Source organism: Protomyctophum parallelum (assembly GCF_964188405.1).
Source record: "Protomyctophum parallelum genome assembly, chromosome: 1".
Classification (NCBI taxonomy): Eukaryota; Metazoa; Chordata; class Actinopteri; order Myctophiformes; family Myctophidae; genus Protomyctophum; species Protomyctophum parallelum.
In genome coordinates, this window is record NC_139697.1 from 82,316,013 (window position 1) to 82,336,072 (window position 20,060).

The 20,060-nt window shown below is 41.7% G+C and overlaps 1 protein-coding gene across 2 annotated transcripts in view; it reads left to right on the top strand.

Annotated features, from left to right (window-relative positions):
• The first annotated feature begins 8,226 nt into the window (after positions 1–8,226).
• The window catches only part of ncam1a (neural cell adhesion molecule 1a), a 323,979-nt gene continuing 312,145 nt past the window's right edge, over positions 8,227–20,060 (top strand). For both annotated transcript variants that reach the window (XM_083778965.1, XM_083778966.1), the window contains exon 1: positions 8,227–8,472. In XM_083778965.1, coding sequence (XP_083635091.1) covers positions 8,418–8,472 — 55 coding nt within the window. In that variant the 5' untranslated portion in view covers positions 8,227–8,417. The remainder of the gene's footprint in view (positions 8,473–20,060) is intronic.

Sequence of the window (20,060 nt, forward strand, 5' to 3'; positions counted from 1 at the left end):
ATGTGCGATCGGGCTATAGGCATATTAACTCGTGTTGCCCTATTGTTTGCCAAACAGTAAACACAGTTAGCGGATACTAATCCGAATTATAATAGGGTTCCACTTTGTAGACTACCATCTGCCATCTCTACTCTGCACTCTGTGGCTGCATGCAATGCGCAGTTGCGCACTACTTTTTGCTGCCTGCATCTATGCTCTCTGTCAATCCCGTTTAAATAAGCCAGTGAAAGCCACCGAACCCGTGTCATGTCAGACGATAGCAAGCATTGGACTTCCGATCCGTGGATTTCAAAATAAAGGCGTATCTATAAGAAACTAGCCTATAGTTGTTCACTTGTTCCTAGAAGGTGTGTGTGTGTGTGTGTGTGTGTGTGTGTGTGTGTGTGTGTGTGTGTGTGTGTGTGTGCGTGCGTGCGCATGTCTGCTACTTTCTTTTTCATGAAGTGTAATCGGATAATAGACCCAAAAGAGTATTTGCTACCTTTCTATTATCTCAAAGCCCACAGCAGCACTAGTCCACTTGCCAGAATGTGAACCCAGGCATTTTGAGTACACCAACGTTTTATGTTAGAAATGTTGAGTATGGGTCCCCAGCATGTAGAAACTGCCAGATGCTAACTTTTCATAATTGGCATAATATGTGACCATACCATTAACAACCTATAGAAGGCAAAATATTCAAAATGTCATCATGCTTTATGTATAGCATCTCATCTGACGTGTCAAACAAGGGGGTTTTCATGATGCTGAATCCATTCCAAGCATTAGTTTTGCAAAAAAAACGGCCATGACATCATCACATTTGTGATGATGAGAGCAAAGACCGTTTTTAGCCCAATGAGTGTTTTCTTTGCAAAACTAATGCTTGGAATGGATCCGGCATCATGAAAACCCCGTAGTTTGACACATCACATGCTACATAAAGCATGATGAAATTTGTAATATATTGCCATATAGTTTGTTAATGGTATGGTCACGTATTATGCCAATTATGAAAATTGCTCAACATTTTGCAATTAGTATCCGGCAGTTTCTCTATGCTGGGGACCCATACTCAACATTTCTAACATAAAACGTGGGTGTAGCCTACTCAACATGCCTGGGTTCACATTTTTCGTTTGTAGGCCCTACTGATGAAAGAAAATAATCATTATTTATTTTTTATATATACATTGGTAGCAGGTTTCAACAATTTAAGTTCAGTTTGAACATACAATTTTTTTTCCATGTTCTCCCTCGCCCCATCCCTCCCCCCACAGTTATTCATTCATTATTATTGACATAAATCAGTTTCTGTCTGACAATCACATTAAATTGGACCCATAGGTTTCCTACAAGCTCCTGAAACAAGCTTGTCATTAATTGCTATATTTAATACAGTGATTTAGAAAATGTATATGCATAGCATATTAAAACCGTACTCTTTACTAGACTACAATATTTAATCTAATGTACTAATGCTTTGGACACATAACCATCACATTTAAGCTGTTTCATTCTTATCAATGGTTGTCATAATTAAAATACTCCACTCCATGACTCCACTATACAAATGGAGTTTCCCCAGTCCTTGGTAACAAAGGAGTATATATAATAGTTACCATTCTGAATTATAACACTTTTTTCATTGTTTTTATTGCCATGCTCCCAGATTAAAGCTCAGTGGCCTTGTGGTTAGATTGCCCGGCCTGAGATTGGGAGGTCAATCGAAATGGGCCCAAAGCCTCCCTGCTTGGCACTCAGTGTCAAGGGTTGGATCATTGAAGAGTTGGACTGTGGATAAAGGTCCTTGACGCGTTTTTCGGAAAACCGGCGGAAGAAATCCGAAAAACATAGCAGTGTGCAGGGACCTCAAAGGTCTCCACACACCGAGCGCAAATTCGGATTTTTAAGTGGCTTTTCTACAACTACGGGTGCCTGGTTACTGGTAGCTGGAGCACCCCTGTAGAAAATAGGAACACAAAATAGCACCTCTGAGCTTCCTTCCCCCATGACTGGGGTTTAGTCATCAGGTATTCAAATGTGTCTTTCTTTTAAATAAGCGACTGCCACAATTACACTACAATAGACATTAATTCATTCTTTACTTTACTGTTGATCATTGATCAAGCTGAAATGTTGAAACAAGATGCTGAAACAAATCATGAGTGAATCATGTGTTCGTTGTGAACTGAAATCGTACCACTGTGTTTATTAGCAAACTGTAAATAATGTACAGTTTGTACCCCCCACTGCTGTAGCGGGGGTGAGCACCCCTAACAGTTATAATAACTATATTCGCCCCTACAACAATCACCTAAAAGATATGCAGGAAATATAAAGGATTCTGATTAAAATCCAAGCAAGTGTTATATCTATAGCCTTGCTAGGAAGATACCGCAGCCCGAGCCCGTGCCTTCAGGAGAGAGCACATCTTCAGAGACTGCCAGAGAAAGAGAGCGGCGAATGGCTTATCAGCTGTTTCCGACTGCCAAGATAAGTTCTGCTACAACTATGCAATTCCCAGGAACCACAGATTAGTCATCAGACACATCGCTCTCTCCTGATACCTTCTCAGATTTAAGTCCTCTTCATCGTCGCTTTCCTGGCTACAGGGACATTTCAGAGGTTGGCAGATTAGGCTGGGATTTTGCAACCTTCTCGCCTTGCCAATGCCAAACGTTTTTGGATGGCATTATATTATTGTACTGTAGCAATTAAATTCTTACACTTACAATGAACATCAAACGAAGGGGAAGATGGGTTTACAATGCATTGCTGGAATGTCGAGCCAATATTGCAGCAATATATTTAGGGGAGACCTTTGTTAATCCCAGAGGGAAAATTCTGTTTCAACTTCATCCAGCCGATGGTCACGATGACCCTGTTAGGGTCAAGGGTTATGTCTTGCTCAGAGACACTTTACGTGACCTTTTTTTTTACCAGATGGTCTCTCTACATACACACTTAGGTAAGGCCGCCCCACAATAGCCGGCATCCACGTTGGCAGAAAAGCAGCATCTAGCATCCTGTTCATGAAGAGAAGAAATAGTGTGCAGGTAAACTGTGATGCTGCCTGACTGCCAACTAGTCAGCTGCAATGTAGTCCGCAGCTGACTACATGCACTGAGACATTAGTACTGTGGACAATGCAGTCCAAGTGTCAAATCAGACACACAAAAAGTCACTTTGCATGTAGAGCAGAGAGCCGACAGAAATCCGACCCTGAGCAAGCAATTTTGCGACAGTGGTGGGACCACTGGAGTGCTGGAGAGTTCTTCATCTGTTCTTTGTGTCAATGTTTGTCAGGTTTTTTGTAGAGTGAGGACAACTACTTAAAGGGACACTTCAACACTTTTGCAACCAGATCTTATTTGTATGATGTTTGCGAGACAAGAAAGACTTTCCTGGGGTGTATGTGGGTAATATGTGTTTTTAGATATTTTAGTATTTCAAAGTGGGCTCACTTTCTTCATGGACTACAATTCCCATAATGCTTTGGTGCACAGCTCCTCCTCGTGGATAGGGAGGGCTGGGAGGGCTGTCTTAGACAACATGTAGTCCTAGGAAAAATAAAGAGGAAGGTGCACGAAGGTGTGGCCCAGTCTCCTGCGGGAGGTTTGCACATGCTCAGTGTAAACAGGAACTGCGATGATGGAGTGTTCCAGCAGAGGTGCATGAGAGTTGCTGACCCTGAACTGAAATAATAAAAAGGATATAAAAAAAAGAGAATAGTACAATGTTGATTTTGTTTTTATTTTAAAACGTATATCAATTTCATAACTGTGTGGAAAAACTGAAAGACAAAGGACAAGTAAATTGAGTAAATGTTAATGTTTTTGTATATTTTTCTTTTGATGCTCGCTTTGATTGTAGTACATGTGTTAAACTTTTATTTTTGTGAAATGACAAAGGAACATGGATACTGTTCATTCAAGTGCTGTGGATGATATAAAACATTTGAAAAGGGAAGGGTGACTGCTGTTCATTTCTCAACTGTTCAGGATCTCATTATTGACATCACAACTTGAGGTTATCTAGCACCTCTGCTGGAACACTCCATCATCGCAGTTCCTGTTTACACTGCGTGTGCAAACCTCCCGCAGGAGACCGGGCCACACCTCCGTGCACCTTCCTCTTCATTTTTCCTAGATGTAGTCCAGGAAGTAAGTGAGCCCAGTGCAAAGAGATTCTATATAAAGAGCCGACACTCCCATTAAGTCCCATTCAGTATTTAAGTCCGACATCATTTTGTAGTGCTACGTTACGTCCGGGTCCAAGTGGCACCAGCTCCCGTCCGCATCTCATTGTAAATAGAATATCTAAACGTGTGAATCTTTTTACAATGACGTTATTTTTCAGAAAGGAAGCCATTGCGGGTCTTAATGCTTCCAACTCGAGTAGAATTATTAATGTTTTGTACAGTTGTCCATGACAACAAAAGTATATGATGTGGAGACAATAAAGACCATTTCTCTGTAAAATATTTCGGGGGCATATTTAGAATGTGTGCAGGCTTGAGTATGTTGAATCTAGTTTGCATTAATGAGGATTTAGTTGACACAATAAAATAAAATGGAGATAGTATTCCATGTGGGGCCTGTCACAGCCAGATTTGGGAGAGCAGCGCAGCTTTGTTGTTGCGAGGAAAGCGGTAAAATGAGACTTTCGTGGTTGTTTTCGTCTCAGATTTAGTCCGACGGAGCGTCACAGTATAACTATGGGGACACAAAAGCAACACAAAGGTAGGACCCGGAAGTATCTCAGGAGGGAGGGGACACTCACGTCACAGCTAAAATACTGAATAGTAACAGTGCCTCCGCCATATTGGAGTGATGATGTACTGTAACTTTCGGTTGCTTTAAAAAACATTAAAAAGTCATGCTGTACAAAACAAGAACTTGTTTTAATCCTATTCTACTCTCATTTATTTACCCATTTATCATCAAAGCAGAAATTAGTAACATATTAATTGAGAATGTAAGGGTGCATGTGCGCATGCATCTATGCACGTTTGAGGTGTTTACATAGACAAAACGTTGCCGCCATATTGGAGTGATGCCGGCAGCACTACCGCTGCACCATGATTCCAAATATTTGAGGACTGTCGCCTCTTTATATAGAATCTCTTTGCCCAGTGTCCATGACATCAAGGACACTTTCAAATATAATAATATCTAAAAACACATATTATCCACATAAAAACAGCAGGAAAATGTTTCTTGTCTCCCAAATGGTTGCAAAAGGGGTGAAGTGTACATATCAAAATGTGGTGACAGTGGTGGGACCATAGAGTTATATATCTATAGAGAAGACACCCGAGTTCTCCTCCCATCCACTTGCATTAAGTTGCTCAAAAGCGCATGAGGCGGATTCACTCCTCCTTCCTGGTAGGAACAGAGTGCATTCTGGGACGGATTGCAATGGTGAGTGGCCCCAAACACATGAACGCGCTGCCGTTGAACGCGCACGAGCGTCGTCCGTCGTGAACGTGTACAATGTTAGTCAACGGACAGCACGTTCATGTGTTTGGGGCCAGGCTGCAATACCATTCGGCCACTATGTCCATTTCGCCTCAAGATTTCCTCTGGGTGCCTTCTCTATTCATATATATACTCTAAGGGTGGGACACAGTGGATCATGCAAAGATGGGGATGAAGCAGGCCTACAATAGAGAGTATGCACATGCATTAAGTGAATGGCAGATCGAGTGGCAAAGTGAGTGACAAAGCGAGTTTAATGTTGATTAAAGTAATGTAATGCAATCAAATATAATTTTTCTGTTTGGATGTATGGGCTGTCAAGGCCAGAAAGTAGTTTTTTGCCAAGGCATTACCACATAACTTCCTGGTATGATGATGATGTCACACGCATACCCTCTATACTTATGTCTTATACATAATAAGCCTGTAGCCTGTGGCCTACTCTCAGTATGTAGGCCTATGCCTGCTGCTCTTTCACATTGCACTGCTAAAGACACTTAAATATATCAGCACGCACACGCACACACACACACACACACACACACACACACACACACACACACACACACACACACACACACACACACACACACACACACGATATAAGCTATGCGTTACACGATAAATACTATTATAGGTTAATTAAAACGTCACCTCGCCGCCGGCCTTAGCTGTTCTTGTGAAAAGTGTGTGGTTTTATTTTGAAGGCGTAGTTTAGTGCGAGCATATCCTTTTAGTTTCAACTCAAACAAGACTACAGACTGCGTGTGTGTCACTCGTTCATCCATGAAGGTGATTCTTCATGATATTATCCTAGTCAGTGGTCTTCTTCTAGCTGGTTGTACTGCCCCCACTGAGTTGTTGTAACGACAATTAGGCAGCCAGCCAAACTCAGGAATGAGGTGTCTTGCTCCCTTTTTACTGATCTTTGTCAGGAGTGAAACTGTAACACAGTAAAATGTACAAATACAATTGACTGTTAAGAGTCACATGAAATAATACAGACCTTTGCAAATAGTCTATCAAACTGCTACAAAAATCTACAGCATGTAAGTCATCAAAAAGCAGTTAAACATTTAAATTTAAATAATCAAACCAAAATCATAACAATCCTGTCTAAATCCAAATATGTGTTACATTCCTTGCATTAAATGGAAATAAACATTAAACTTACAAACAATGCTCTTTCTGTAGTCTCAAACAGCACAACTAACCTCTCTCTTCACAGCAAACATTGTTCTGCCTGCTCTCCCTCACTCACATGGAGTCTCATTGTACTGTTACCCCTCAATGCAGCACAAGTGACAATCAATCAGGTACAATCAAGCAGGCTTGGGTCACATTAACTAGGGTCGCTTAATAGGCACACATTAATACTACAGAAAATAAAGCCTGCACCAACACTAGCCTGGAAGGCAACACACTGGTGATGAGCGCGTGCTCTAGGTTTTAAGACAGTTGACCTGGCAGTCGGGTCATTAAGTTCAGAGCTCTGATAGCCAAACTCATGAAAACTTTGACTGAATGGACTGACCCTGACCCACATTGCAATTGAGCGCGCCAATTAACTCGCCATTGGATTCGTTAGCCTATGCCTGCCGCCCTGCCCCAGTCCAGCCGAGTCCAAGATAATCGAAGCGTTTGCTGCAGCCTGGTAACAACTAACAAGACTTCAAAAGAGGTTAGTCAACCTATTATTATAAGTTCAGGTTAATTTATGGATATTGGATAGCCGGACTGGGCTGGCTAGCCTAGCCCCAAGTCACCAAGTGTGTGTTTTGTGCTTGAGTGTGCGTGCTCAGTTGCTCACTGTGTGAACTGCATGTTGAAATAAATACAAGACAAAGTCAAGAGCTAAAATGAAATGCCATAGCGGGAGTTGTCAAAAGACTTGAGAGTGAGACACTGTCACTGAGTGTGGTTGTTTATTTTTTATGTTGAAATGTAATGGGTATTAAGTTACTATAGTCAAGTTTAGCCAGAGCCTTCTAGGATAATTTAACGCAGGTGTTTGTATTAATCACAGATATCAGGGACAGGTGCGTCACTCCTAGGCTACATAAAACACTGCTGCTGAAACCATCTTGTGCAGACAGTGTGGCCAGTGGTGGAAAGTAAATAAGTACAAATACTGCATGGACTTAAGTACAATTTTGAGGATTTTTTACTTTAATTGGTTATTTCCTATTTGTAATAGCCTCTTTTACTTTCATCTCAGATGCAAATAGGCTACTGTTACTATAGCCTACAATGCTTTGAAACCAATACTTTTATACTTTTACTTAGTAGGCTAAAATAATTAATTATTAATTGCTGGACTTTAACTTGAGTGACAGTGAGTATTTCTACACTACAGCTTATTGATACTTTTACTTAGGCCTTAAAGTAAAAAAATATAATAATAAAAATAAACTTTTAGCCCAGGGACATTTCTACGAATAGGACTATTATTTATCCAAAGAGATTTTTATTTTTCAAGCCTCCGACCGGAAGTTACATTCTCACGCTCGTTTGACTTGACGGGTGCGCGCGCTATAGGTCTCTATCCTTATTTACGCGCGCTTGCCTTGACATAGGTCTGTCTCTGTATCCACCAACCCCCCATCACCATCCCTGTGTGTGCGCGCGTGCGTGCGTGGAAGTGACTCGAGCGGGCGGAGTAATCCGTTGTGTGCGTGTGCGTGTGTGTGTCTGTGACTGTGCGCGCGCGCTTGCTCGCTACGGCTGCTGCTTCTTGTCACTCATTGTGCTGCCTGCCTGCTTCGCGTGCGTACACGGGGTCGAGAGACGAGGAGGACCACATTTATCCGCTCGCTGGTACCCGAATATTTAATTGGAACAACGAGGCACATTTATTATCATCCATCCTCCGTTGAATAACGTACAGAAAGCCTGCAGTCCGTCCGTCCTTCAAGGAGAATAATCTTTTGTGATTGTGTGAGAGATAAGATTGCAATGCTGCAAACAAGGGATCTCATCTGGGCAGCGCTGCTCTTCGTTGGCTATGCAGGTAAGGGTTTTCAGTAGGCTACTGCATGAAGTATTTTATTGTATGACTTTCACAAAACATACTGAGAGGATATTAAGGACCGGCTATTTCGGTGGCTCCCTCCGTTAAAAAAACAACATTGTGCAGCAGCATCCTTTACTGCCTCGGGTCCCACCGTCCCACGGTGGGTCGGTGGCGGCATCACTGTGACACGAGTGGGGCCGGAGGGATCGGAGCTGTATGGTGTCCTGGAATATCCAAACACTGCTATGAAACAAAGTTTCATTCAGAACAGAAGTGAGAGTTAACATGAAGAGGCTTTCCGTTACTTTCCCCTGCTATTACTATTAGATTGAACCGCCGCTTTCTATCATCCATGCGTTTGGAATAGCTTGCGCGCAAATAACGGGATGAGATCCGGTAAACTCTGTTTGCCTCGAGTTCGAGAGCAGCTATAGGTTACATTATATGACCAATTCCACTCGATAATGCTGGCCACCACAGCATATGCCACTTTTTCATCATTCACAAGCTTGTATGGTAGTAGAGTTTAGTGTACTGGCTCTCAGAAGATGGATGCTGTGATGCAGGGAATGATGTTGCCCGTTGTGACAGTAAATTATGTCCACTGTTTTTGGCTGTGCCCTTAATCAGGGGTCGTTTAAGTATGAAAAGACGTTTTTTTAAAACTCCCATCTCCAGGATGGATATCTTGTTTTAGTTTTTCCCTCCTTTTAGTTTTTTGGTTGCACGTCTTTTTATTTGAATGATCATCCAATAGATGGCGAAGTAACCTTCAGTGACGCACTGACTAGGCTATAGGGCTGAAATGAGCCTGGAGCCATGGAGTGTATAGCCTTTGGGGGGGATGCTTTGTTTCAGTCCTGTGTACACAACAGTCTGCGAAATTCATTCAGCAAATGGTGGATTTTCTTTCATTATGTAACACATTTCTTTAATTGTTTACACTCTTCATTAAAGCTGGTCTATATGCTATAATTCTGACTGGGACTATTTTCATATTAGGAATGAAAAGAGGTACAGTGCTTGTGTGTGCATTCAGATGACTACTTTAGACATGCTCTGTGCGATGGACCTCTCTATTCGAGGCAGTGCCATATTATATAGCATGTTGTTAATGCACCACGCTTCCGGAAAAATAAATAGTCTATTGATTTTCTGAAGACGAGGGGGATTCAATGTCATCATAATTCTGCTGTATAGGAGGGAGCGTATAGCCTAGCCCTGGTCCTATATCGTTTAAGATTCACTGAGTCCTCATTATCTATTCCGTGGTAAACAATAGGACCCAGTCACAGAGCTTCATGGACTCAGGGCGGGAGGGGACCCTTCTCTTTTTCTTCCCTCCCCCTTCGCCTTCCTCTCGTCGCCTCTCTCTCTCTCTCTCCCTCCTCTCTGTCACAGCATGCAGACACTCAGGCTACTGGATACTGTACCTGACACATCCGTAGAAAGTGCGCATTTACAAAAAGGAATTTCACTGTGACTTTTCATGTTACGCTATATCACTTTGTCGTTCAAGTATAAGCCTATAGCTTTAGACAATCATTCCCCTCTATTTAGCATTTACCTATTGTTACTATTAATCTGTATGATAATTTAGGCTACAGTAAAGGTGGGTCATATGCTGGTGGTAGGGTGGGGATGTTGGGAGATGGTGTTCAGATAAATCTGGATTCAGTTGTTAAGAGTTAAGACTCCACTATCAGCTGTAGGCCTACAGTACACTTAAGGTCAGAAGAGAAATGGACATGAATAAGAAACAGAACCGAATTGGACAACTTTGCAGAAAGCGATCACATTATTTGATAGGCCCAGAGGTTTATTAAACAGTTAATGGCAGTAATGCACTGCTTGAAACCCCAGCCATTTAATTACAGGTATTGATTTCCAGTTCTGGTTCCAGCTGAGTAATAATTAAATTCCAAGGCCAGTGACAAACAACTGGAATAGTAAGGCATGGCCACCTCCCAAACTAAGGGATGAATAATTGGCTGGATAAAATTCAATGTTCTTTTTGCGCAACTACATTCAAGGTGGCTTTGTCTGGCCCTCCACGGTGAGAGGCTGAAGCAACAGTGTTGGAACAGTCTGGGCTATATTTCCAGTGTTGTTGGGAGAGATGAGATCTGCTGCACATGTCGCCATCCGTCTATAGAACACAGGGGGTGGAGAAGACTTCAGTGGAAGCTACATTCCTCTCTCTGGCTCCAGTGAGGGAAGAGGGAAAATTTGACACTCACCTTTTGCCCCCTCATAATTCGCAGGCTTTGGGTGGGGGCAATAATTTGTGAGCTACTTGAATGTCTATAAAAGGTCTACATCTGACTGCTGTTAATGTTTGAATACTTTATTGGGAGACATGTTTGGTTTGGGACTTGAGTTAGCGATGCAGAGATGTTTGTGCCGTTGAGTGGTGGTGACATGTTAATGTTAGAGCACTGCTCTTCTCCTCTGTCATGTCCCGTCTGTCCCCTTAGTCGTGTTGACAGCTTGGCAAATGTGCTGTGCCATGCTGCACATTCTTATCAAATTTAAGACCTTCTCCAGGAGCAGAGAATGCCCGAGTCTTGGCTTTCCTCCAGGCTCTGTTCTGCATGCAGAGAGGAAAGGATAACTTAAGTGTCTTGTCTAGAAACTTGTTTATGCTCATTGAGTGTGGCGCTGACTCTGGGAAGAAGGCAGTTTAAGATTAGTCAACATTTTGGGGCAAAGAAAATAAACAATTCCAAAATGGCTAACATGTGGGACTTTGACTTCTGTGGCGAGTTCAAAGCCACTATGAAAATAATATGGCCTATTTTTGAATGAGGGGAAACTGTAAAAGCCAGTTTAACAAGGGAAAATTATAAGGCTTTTTTAGTTTGTTGCCTGAAAAGAAGTAGGTCTGCTCTTCAGATCTTGGCTTTCTAGCAGGGTGAAGATCCAGGATTCAAAGTGACATATGTAGACATTTTGCATTATAGCCTACTTCATCATGGCTGCTATTCAGCTTCCCACTGGTGCCCCCATATGCAAATGTACTATTAACCCAAATTACAGTGGAATTCCTCTTCTCAATGCAGCACATAACTGCTTAGTTACTCTTCTCTTCCTCTAGTAGTGATGGCAAATTCCTACATCAGTGAATGATGTCCTAATGAGTCATAATAGCAGGGTTTAGTTTTTCCCCATTAGTGACTGGCCTGTCTTTAATTTTTGGTCCCTATAATGAAATGTTAATCACAGCCACATCTTCAACTTTCCCTGTACTAATCTTCTGCCCAACTCTTTTCATGTAACTTTGTCATGCTGGAAGCCATTACTGCCAACTGTGCAGATCCACTGAGTAATAGAGCGTCGCAGTCCTGCCCCCTTTACTGACGACGAGAGACCCGGCAAATAATTCCCCGTTCATTTTCCTCATAGACTTTTCAAAAAGTATTTATTTAAAGACGTTTACGCCGCGGACAAAGCCAACTGGAGTTGTGACAAATCATGACAATAAACACAATGTTTTGGGCCGATCAAATAATTCGTAAGAAGAAAAACAAAACAAAAAGTGTTGTATCCTGCCCTTTTCTTTTTCTTTCTAATTATTGTGTTTATTGTCATGATTTGTCACAACTCCAGTTGGCTTTGTCCGCGGCGTAAACGTCTTTAAATAAATACTTTTTGAAAAGTCTATGAGGAAAATGAACGGGGAATATCTTTTCCGGGTCTCTCGAGGGGGCGGGATTGCGACAAAATACTAACTGTATTTCTTTACAGTACACTACCCTTGATGCATGAGTGGTGGAACATTGATTGAGGTGAGTGTGGGGGCCACACTCACCTCATATCAGTCAAATTTCACTCTGACAGATATTTTATGAAATACACAGTGGCTATTTACAGTCTCCCATTTGTTGGAGTTTATGGCAGGTGTGAAACAGTTTTTGTAGAGAAAAGTCCTCATGCACACCTACAGGGACAGGTGCGTCGGAGCTAATTGCCATTTCTTCTCATGGAGAGGGGGAGATGTACATTCTATGAAAGATTGTAAGCAAACGTGCATGTTAACAAAGTCCTCTTTTGCTCATTCCTCTTAATATCAATGTAAGGATGACAACTGGATCATTTTGTGCATGTAAATGTAATAATCAACGACTGTATATGATTTTTAGGCAACCTCTATCAAGAGAAACTCCATCCGTGCATGGGATTGGCTAACTATTCTGTAGGCAACACACACAACTCTGGTTCTAGCATCTTCTCCCTCCTGGGTTCCAACCGTCCCAAGCTGTACTAATGACCTCCCCCCTCAGTCAGAGAACTGCAGACTCACTCCCCATTTTCCACCGCAGTCTGAAAACCTCTTCAGACTCTAGTCTAGTTCAACCCCTAGCACTCCTCATTCCTTGTATCACTCCTTGTTGCCTTATTTTCATATAGATGCTACTATGCAGATGTCGGTTTACATGTTCATATGTATGTTGTTTGGATGGACATGCTGGACACAGATGCTAAGAATTTCATTGAGATTGCATGTTGTTTAGACAGCTTAGGTTTGATGTTTACCTGGTATCCTAGTTACTTTGTAGTACTTACTTACTACCGATTGACAATGGTTCATGGTAAAAGCAGTGCGTACAACTATGTGGAGTGCACGGTTGTCAGTTGTGACTATTTAAGTCTCAAAACAAACATAATACCAGCACCAACTGATTTTTGGAAGATGATCTGTTTGCTTTAGGAATCAGGGCATGCCACTAATTTCGATCTTGAACTTTTGAATTCACTCTGAATAAGAGAGTCCCCTGCTATGTGCCTACATTGTAAATTGTAGGCTATAACTCTGATTCTAGATAGCTTCCCCATAAGTCATAAAAAGCATCTCTCAGCCAGAGTATAGGTAATAAACCATTTATTCCAGTCTACTTAAAATTAGCATGAATTAAAGGATATCTAATCTTTTGTGTAACGCACATAATTGTAAAGGGATAAGAGGGTGTGAAATGCAGTTTCTTACAGACTTTATAAAAGAGATGCACATAGTTCAGCACTCATTTTGTGAAAGTGCAGATTTCTGGAAATGATGCATCATGTTTTATGTTTGAACTATTCATTGGATGCTTCTTTTGAGTAGCTTTCTTGTGGGACAGTACGTCCTTGTTTTGAGCAGCACAGTGGCACATTATGTGCATTTATCACGCATCTCCGTGTTAATGTTAGCTACTGCCATATTATTGCCAGATTACAATTTTGCAGATGCTATCTGATCCAGAGCGACTCACAAGGTCCAAGTAAGTGCCAGTAAGTTTATCAACAAAAACAAAATCATGGTAGATGGTCCAGGACTTAGCCAAGAAAACAGATCCATGAAATTACCCTTTAAATGCAAAGTGAGTTTCAGCTTTACATATATTAGCCATTTAAAAATGACAAAACTTTGGAAAATAATGAAACGATTACATTATACATACAGTAAATTAATGCAATTTCATATTGCACTTTAAAGTTCCTACAGTTAACCTAAAGCTATTGATGAACCAATATGGATAACACTTCTGAAGGACTCTGCTAGCAGCAGTACGTTTATAATTTCCCACTGCTGACTGTTAGATGAGGATGGGCTGTCTTTGCATATTAATCAATCCATGAATAGGCATCCAGAGTGATTTGCATTGTGTAAGCCCTGAAGGCGCCCCATAGTGAACTGGACATGAAAAAAACATAGAGAAAGAGACTTGGGTTTGTTGTGCTGAAAAGCAGCACCCCACTGCCCACCTCCCTGCTCTCTGAATTAAGCTTTTTTTCACTCCTCCATCAGTGCAGAATGGTCTTCGTAGATATTGGGCAATTGAGAGGGCCTGCATGTCATGTTCCTTCCTGAACATTCATATTAATTACAGAAGACATCCAGTAGAATTTAGTGTAATCTTTGTATGTTTCGGCATGACACTCATTATTATGTGTAAGATAATTACCAAGAGGTAGTAGTGTCAAGTTGCTCTGCATATCAATGTCTGCTAAATACCTACATTGTAAATGTTGTAGACTCACTGCTATCAATTCAAGCGAAGGAGAGTCTGAATATTTCACATCATGTTTGCAATGTGCAGTTAACCCATTTAGGCCTGATGTCTTCTGAAAGAATACTATTCAAAGATTTGTGCCGCATTTTCACAATTTTTCAAAAATAGCAGACCTGATCTGCTATTTTTCAATAGCTAAAATATAACATAATGCTTAGTTAAAACACCAAAAGGGGTTCCCGCCCCGGAATGGGTTAATCGTTTGATCTGAGTTTACTGGAGTGTTCTTTTCTTTTTAGGATTGAGTTTTTTTGCTTTTCTGCCTTTATTGATAGTATTAAGTAAATATGGACAGGAAAGAGGGAGAGAGAGAAGGGGAGAGACATGCAGCAAAGGTCGTCATGATTGGGACTCGAACACGCAACGCGCTGTCAGGCCAAAGCCTATATGTGGCATGCGCCTGGACCACTTGGCCAGCGGGCGCCCCACAGAGTGGTTTTGACCTTGACTCAAGGCCAATAAGTTTGATTGGATTGTGGGTTGTCTGCTGTGACCAAGGTTGTGCATGAACGCACTAACGCACACAGTGTTCCCTGAACAGTGTGTGATGTTCTCGTTCTACTCTACTATTTTTGGTTGTTTGCTGTGAGGCTCATCTCAAGTTTGGTTCTGATTGCCTGCTGTGAGCAGTGTTGTCAGTTTTTGCGAGGGAACAAAAATAAATAAATGTTGAAACATTGTTAACAACACAAATCTTGTATGGGGTTCCGTGGCACAACATCGTTTCAGATGGGTTTCTGCAGACAAATACATATTAATCTTGCCTTGAATATGTTTTAGAACCACTGGTTCAAAGTAAAACAGCATCATGAAGCAAGCCCAAATAAGCAACTACACTTTACAAACGAGCCCAAAAAACTGCAACCCACAACTACCGCTATTTTACAACTTTACAGAAGAACAAGCTCAAAGTCGTTCATAATAAGCGGACATGGCAACACTGGCTGTGAGGCTCATCTCTAGCTTGGTCTGGTTGTCTGCTGTGAGGCTCGTCTCTAGTTTGGTTTGGTCGTCTGCTGTGATGCTCTCCCACAGAGACGACTGGCAGAAACCTCCCACATCCTCATCCATCAACATTACTGAGAAATGCTGCCCCGCCTGGTGACTCGTTGCAGTGAAAAGTTCTGCTTGTCAGGTTGCCAAGAAAAGGGTTGGTGCTGAAGCTGATGATATCTGCCTATATTATGTGCTGCAGAGGAATTCCAGCATGATGACAGCCCGTGGGCCTGCTGCCGTAGCACAGCAACTGATTGCTTTAGCTATAGATCTTATTTGAAGATGCTAATATTCCGTCTTCTACATTTTGATTTCAAGATAAAAAAAAACACATCCGTTTTGTTTCCCATTTTCCGACACATTGTCGTGGGAAGTGAGTTTTTAAAATGTTGTGTAAAGGTGGCCGTCTAGACAGATGCGTCAACGCCCCCGCACCATACTGTGTATTTTTATTTATCTCATCACCTTCATGCTAAACGCTGTTTCACCATCTGTAGTTGTAGCCTGCAGTCTCGGCTTAGTGATGTAGCGAGAGACCAACAGTCCGGGAAGAGAGCATCATCCTTGGATGAGTTGGACGACTGCCTCTGGCAACGTGTGTGTTGTGGATCTTCTTTTTTTGTCTGAATGAGCAGCACTGCCACTGCTCAGAAGACAAAGTCCATGGATTCACAGTATTATGTGGGAAATAACGTCAAATTGAATTTGGTTAAAATGGTGGCAAAATACTGATCCATTGTCAAAATATATTAGTATATTGTATATTTTGCGACAGACTCAGGACAGCACCCATTGAAAAAATCAGACCCGTCTGAAGTGTGTGTGTGTGTGTGTGTGTGTGTGTGTGTGTGTGTGTGTGTGTGTGTGTGTGTGTGTGTGTGTGTGTGTGTGTGCGCGTGCGCAGACACAGAGTAAGACCCAGCCAGGGACACACATTGCTGTGTATTGCAAAAAACGAGGGTCATGCTATCTTGACTATTTTTGCCTGGGAGGTGCTCCTGGTGAATAACCATAGCTGTGTGGTGTTTTTGTATTTTTTGTATGGGGGGTGTTTGGGCATGTCATTATACAGCAGGTGAGGTGTCTGTTACATTGACATCTTTGTATTGTAGTCTTGTTTAGATGGACATCATGCACAGAGATGCAATCGTTATTGAGATACTGTAGCATCTTGTTTAGACAGATGCTCAGGTTTGATGTTTTTTTACCTGGTATCCTAGCTACTAAGTTTGTAGCACTTAATTGATTTATTTACACTCTTACAACCTTGATAACGGTTCATGGTAAAAGCAGTGTGCACAGCTCCCACTCTTCTAAACCATGCCGTTGCATCAAAACAAACAGAATACCAACGCTAACTGATCAATTATTGTCTCCCATTAATTTCCCTCAATAAATGGAAGATGATGCAGCCATTAGTGCCTGTCTTCTGTTTTCCTCCGGCACTCTAGAGTTTACAGAGCAGATGAATTGACTGTCGTCACCTCCTCCTAATCGGTATTCCAAGAACGCTCATTACCAAATGGGATCTTAAAAGACCACTGAAGTGACTTTTTCTTACATTTTTACACATCAGTGTAACCTCTCAGACACAGCGTCTGAGAGGTCAGTTCTAAGAGAAAGTAGATGGCACAAGATTGTGTTGTTGGCCAGGGGAGCCTGATGTCTGCTGGGACCCCTGTAAAGCCTGCACCTGGCAGACCATGAATAAATCATCACGGTATGTCGACGTTGCGGTCATTTTGTCCAGTGTATGTATTTCTTATGGCTGCTTTCTCCCATTAGAGTTCATGCTGATGGGACTTTATGGCAGCATAGTGTGATGTCACAACAACACACCAGAGCATTAATGCAGTGTGCTTCATTTGTCTGTGTGTGCCTCTTTATGTTTGGAATATCAGTATGTAATCTATTCTGTACCAGTTTGAAAGAGTTGAGTTCATGACTCAATTCAATTCAATTCAAAGGGCTTTATTGGCATGAGAAAACATACTTTACAATGCCAAAGCAGAAAGAACAATACAACAATACAGCAATACAATCAAAACAAAAATTATGTACTTTGAAGGTCAGGATCTTCAATAGATCAACTTCTATGTACCAAGATCACTCGATGCAGGTATAGTGCAGGAATATACACAATGATTAGTCTTCAGGGTGGTTGTGTTCCATTTGATATCCTATGACTCATGATGATGTCATATCATGTTCCCACTGCTGTGAGAACAGCATTTGGGAAACTTTCTTTCAGCTATGCTGTGCCACATTCACTTGGAATCTCTAAACACCAAACAATATTTTTGGTGTTTGCTAATTGGAATTGATTGTTTTAATGAACAAACTGGACTCCTGCTTGGCCAAGGAGTGCTGATGTTTTTTAATATATTTTGTTTTCATTTTTTATTCTTGTTTTGAATGTTTTCACATGTAAAAATATATATGCTGCCTTCTTGGCCCTCTAGAAAAAGAGATTGAAATCTCAGTGTGGTTTTACCCTGGTTACCCACATGAACCTTAGCGTCCCTATTCTGGGCAAGTCATAGTAGGCCAACATTCTGTGAAAATAGGCTAACATCAGACAGAAATAGCCAATGTATTGCGTTGTGAGCTTAACATTTTCAGCATACTCAAAGGGAAAAAGGCCAAAGAAATGAGTACAGACCCCTGGGGGACCCCGGTCACTGAAGTATACATGTTAAGTGGTTAAATAAATGAGAATGAAAACAATAAAATAAAATAAGAATACTGAAGTGTTGCTTTGTGACCAATCTGAACCCCCTGTGGCAAATTACAGAGATGGCAATACTTGACCACTAAAACATAACATACTACATTGTTACCCTCTATAACAAATCCCTAAACCGAAAATAGCTGTTCTGCAAGCTTTTAGAACAGGTACTTTTGGCAAATGTTAGCCTATTTTAGTGGAATATTCGGATTATGACATGCCCCGAATAGAGATAGTGTTCAGGATGCTGCTGGCTATCTATCTACTACAGTCTCTACCCTGCCTATACAGCGTGCCTCCCAGAGCAACAAAAACAAACAAGAAAACAAGAAAAAAGGTGTTTGTGTTGGTACTACAACAGACGTGGCCGTGTGTTTTCAGCTCAGTGACGTAATGCCCAGCAATTGCAGTTAGCTCATCCTGCATAGGGATTTGATCCTCGGCCACTGATTGGATGCCTTCCTCAGGTGCCAAGCTGCAGCCAGCTGTCTGTGTGTACAGAACAACAGTTGTGTCTTCTGGGAGATGGGAGCATGGCAATATGTGCAGTATTCCTTACAGTACTGTAGTTTACTTCCAATATTGGCACAGCTGTCTGTGTGCGTCCTTGCAAGCATCTCTGTCGCTTGGCCATGTTTTCAAGCCATACCAATGGATGTTTTGAATAACGTGTTTTCTTTAAGATACTCGCGTTACAGTATGTATCAGGCTGTGTTGTTTACAACATGCACAAAGTGGAAACCATTTTCCTGAGCTTCAAGCTTGTGATTTATTTCTATTCAATGTTCTGCAGTCTTGCTTCTAATATACTGTGCCATAATGCAATAGCTATACTTCATAATAGCCAGAATCAGATTGGTTCAGTCTCATTTCACAATGCCACACATGTTGTGACATACAGAACCTGTTCACCTGAAGTTCTTTACAAGTAGCTGTGAGCAGAGAAATGAGCAAACGGCATTTACTAAATTCGACTACAAAGGAAAACATATTAACGGGGAACAGTATTTGACGGCAAATTATAATTTCACAAAGCTCGAAGAAATGAATATTGCCGCCAGGCAATAATTTCATTATGTAGCACTCTCCAATAAAACATTGCTAGGCGCCGTAGGCGGCCTAAATTAATTAATATTGAGGTGATACAGCCTTTAACTTACTTTGCAGATTGGAATGATAGTTCCAATGATTGGAATGTACAGTGTTTGATGAGGTCAGATCAACATATGGAATGTCAGAACAGGTCAGCTCCATACAGTATATGGAGATCTAAGGTTGGTAGCGGGGACATTCTCTTGAGTGTACAGGGCCCAGGTAGGGCCGGGCCTTAATTCTCGGGCCTGGTGAGAACTCTAGTTTTCGCCGGCTGCTGGGCGCGGCTGCACTAATAACTTTGGGGCAGGCCCGTCTAGAGTTTGAAATTTGAATGGACAGGTATAAGTCAAAAGAGAAACATTGAAGAGGAAGGATGGATGGGGGAAGGATCAACATATGGAATGTCAGGTTCTGACATATATCCATATGAGATTTAAGGGTTTGAGGTTTGAGGTCAGATGTAGAGTTGCTGGCCAATATTGATGACATCAGGGATCTCCATAAATGGGCTTAACTGTGACAGCAGGTCACATTTACTATGACATCAGGGTCTCCACATCTCATCCTTGATGATGTCACGAGACCTGGGCACAACATGGGGACTTGCCTGGGGTGACCAACCAACACACTGACGGGAAATGCACGATCATTCCATAGTAAATGCGATCTGCAGTCGCAATTACCGTGAACAAGGTTTGGAGTGATATTGTCAC